We start from the raw sequence: 3,657 nt of genomic DNA on the forward strand, positions 1-3,657 counted from the left end.
AGACTTGCTGTAAGGCGATCTCTGCAACGACATTTTAGAAACTCATCAGTCCAACCGATCAGGAAAGTACCACATGGTTAAGATGTTATTCTTGCAAATGAAATCTTTATAAGTCTATGACCTTCTCAAAAAGCTTAATTACAAAAAATAAAAAATAAAAAAAAAGCCAGAGAGTAAGTGTGCAATGTAGTATTCTAGATCGGATCCTAGAACAGAAAAAGGACAGTAGTGGAAAAACAAGTGAAATCTGATGAACATCTGTAGTTAACAGTAATGCACCAGTGTTGATTTCTTAGTTTTGATAAATGTGCCATGGTTATGTAAGATGTTAATAGGAGGGGAACTCGTTGAGGGGTGGTATATGGAAACTCTCTGTACTAGCATTGCTGTTTTTCTGTAAGTCTAAAATTATTCTGAAGTAAAAAGTTTATTAAGAAGAGTAATTACTAATGATGTGAAAAATATACAAATACATATTTTTTAAACTGAAAGATTTAAAATATGTAAACTAGGAGGCATAAGCCAGATATATGCACCAGGCCACAACCCAAGCACAAAACTCAAAATGTGTTCTGAGGTCAGCTCAGAACAGTATTTATGTTGCTCTAAGTGATATTTATCCTGTCTTCATTCCTCATGGAATTATAGCTTTCACCAACAAAGAAGCGATTAGCCTTAAATACATATTGGAAATAAAAGCCAGTGTTTTAGAAAAACATCTACGTACAGCAACAATACAGTTCTATTGTGGGATGTTACCATACCCCTGTTTACTGAAAAAAATCCATCCCCCTTTTTGTGTTCGTTTATCATAAGAACGTTTCCCCTTTTTAAGAAGACAATGAGAAGAGGAAGTTCTTTAAAGTTCACTGTATTAAGAAATTATCAGAATAACTGTGCTTTTACATTTCCTGCAAAAAGAAACATCCGTAATTTGCTCTTTTCCTTCAACACAATGAGAAAGGGAAGCTCTCAGATCCCTGAGAGCAAACAGCAATACTGCAGATTCACTGTGGAATTTCACCTCCGCCCAGCATCAGTGGCATTCCAGGCCAACTGGTGAGGAATGAGATTCGGCAGAAATGCTCTCCATATGTCAGAATGACCTTGTCTGGAATTACCATGCCTGGTGCTTGGCAAACAATGTGATTCTGATATATTTTACAGTACATCATGAGTTAAGACATTCAGGGAAGAAAACAATCTACTAACTATTGGTTTACTGACTCGAAATGTAAATTGTTGATGCTATCCACACAGAAGAAAACATGAGATGACCAGATACAAAACTGACTTCATTTACATTTGTTCTAACTACCCCAAAGTGACAAATCATTTGGAGGGATCAGTGTGGCAGAAGCATATAAAATTTTCATAATTAATGCTGGGAACTCTGTTGAGTTAATGTTGATACAACGTTGATATAAAATGTTTTTAAGCATTTCCAAAACAACTTGAACAGAAACAATCGTAAAAACGAACATAAACAAACTAAAAAGGCATTATTTTCAGTGAAGATCATATCAACTTTGGGAAGGAGCATGAAAAATAATTTTCTAAATACAGTACAATGTCATTCTAAGAGAGTGTAAAGGACAGTCGGTTTGTAACTAACAGTGACTCATAATTCCCCACAAAATCATTAGTCAACATTTATCGTATGCTACTACGTACCATACATTGTTCTAGGAATGGGGGAAATAGCTGTCAACAACTGGAACATGCGGGATTTGTTGCTGATAAATTGAGGACTGGGAAATAGCTTTTTTTTTTTTTTTTAAACCTTAGGGAATCAGGAAATTGTAGAAAGGACATTTTCTTTCCCCTGAACTATGATTTATTGTCCAGTAAATCACATGACTACCAAACTTCCAATACGAATCCGCCCCCCCACCCCCAGGTTCAGGAAACACACTTCAATCCTAAGCATCTGCTCCTCTGCTTAGAAGCATTTACCAGCAACCCATCTCCTTACAAAATCAAGGCCAAGCTTCTAAACCTAAGTGTTAACTCAGCTCTGGCTTTAACTTGACTTTCTGTCTTTACGCCTCCACACAGGTAGTGTGGTGCCTAGATTTACCTGCCTTGACCCCTGAAGACAGGACCGACCCCACCCCTCCGCATTTTCCATTCCTGTCCACCTATCCCTCAAGGCTCAGCCCAAAGCCGGCCACTCCTGAGCCAGGTCTCCCCCAGCCTCCATCCTCTGTACATTCCCAGAGCTACGTGTGTCCTTCTCCTACGGGATTCACCCAAGGTTGGTCCTGTGTTAGGGCTACTCTCTTCCACTAGACTGTGAACTCTGGCTGTGAAGGCTACGTCTTAATCTGAGTAAAAGCCCACTGCCACATGGAAATATTTTTTTCTCTCCTGCAGCACTGGCCCTTGCCTTTTGGCCTGGCTAACTTCTACTTATCCTTAAATCTCCATGTAGGCATCAATTCTTCTGGAAGCCTTCCTCCACCTTCAAAACTGGATCATCTGCACCCCTACTCCCACCCTCAAGGTGCTGGGCCATGTCTACTCTGCCAGAGCCTTCACCTGTCAATCCCCCTGCAGAAGTGCCCTGGGGTGGGGGTAGGGGACTATGCTTTCCTTAATGCTGTATTTGTAGCACCTGACAGAGTATGCGCTCAATAAATACTTGATGAAGCAAGAACTAGGGGTTCAATACATGTTCGATGCATGTGGACACTCGCTCCCATTAGAACATGAAATCCATGCGAAGAAAGGCATCTGCCCTTCCATTTCTTTAACACTGACGGACACATGGGGAAAAACTGCATGTTCAGGAAATGCTGAGAAACAAGCCCCAGACAGGAAATGCAGAGCAAGGCCTTTAGGCCCACCCTGTGCTTCCCGCAGAGCTCTGACTTCTCAGCTCAGAATGTACCAGCTGCCCCCACTGTGTGCAGCCTCCAGGCCCACGATCATTGCAGAGAACAGACTCCAGCCCTGCAAGCGGGCTCCAGATCCCCGATCCACTACAGCAGGTGGCGCCACAGAGGCCTGCACCATGGACTTGGGCCTAAAAAATGGCTCCAACGCACCCAGCTGGTTCCAAATATAAACCCCCACCCGCAACCCTCCCTCCGTCCTTCTATCCTTTAGCCCACTACTACCTGACCTACTCATAGGGTTCCGGGGTTTCAGGACTACAAGAGGGCCTGTACAATGCCTGCCTACCTCCCTCCCTCTCCTCTTGGTCCATAGGTCAGGACCTGAGGCTCACAGAGGGGAAACGCTGCTGACGACAAAGCTGGGGACCAGGATCCAAGCCTCCATACTTCTGGTCCAAGTGACTTCTGCAATGGACATTAAAAATCCCCTTATTCTGACGGGGTGTGAGGTTTGAAGTGGGAAGACAGCTACAGTGCACCGAGGCTTTTAAATGACAGAGCACCTTGTTAATAAGACGAATAAGGTGAAGTGTGCGTGGGGTGGGGGATGTGTGCGTGTGTTTTCCAATATAAGCCCATCATGACTGGAAGATACCTGTTCTCCCTGTAACAAAAGGTGGCCCTCAATTAGACTTGGTAATACAAATGGACACCTCACAACTCCCCCACAGAGCACCAAGGACCTCTGTTTCTTTGGTTATCTGGAGAACAGGGAAGGGAAGGGAAGGGAAGGGAAGGGAAGGGAAGGGAAGGGAAG

The 3,657-nt window shown here is 43.3% G+C and overlaps 1 protein-coding gene across 1 annotated transcript in view; it reads right to left on the reverse strand.

Moving 5' to 3' along the window:
* Positions 1-3,657, reverse strand: part of PXK (PX domain containing serine/threonine kinase like) — a 72,861-nt gene that overhangs the window by 31,087 nt on the left and 38,117 nt on the right. The window contains 1 exon segment of the mRNA XM_040628627.1: positions 2-21. Within this exon segment, the coding sequence (XP_040484561.1) occupies positions 2-21 (20 nt within the window).

This window comes from Ursus maritimus, unplaced genomic scaffold (genome assembly GCF_017311325.1).
Source record: "Ursus maritimus isolate PB19 unplaced genomic scaffold, ASM1731132v1 scaffold_14, whole genome shotgun sequence".
Lineage (NCBI taxonomy): Eukaryota > Metazoa > Chordata > Mammalia > Carnivora > Ursidae > Ursus > Ursus maritimus.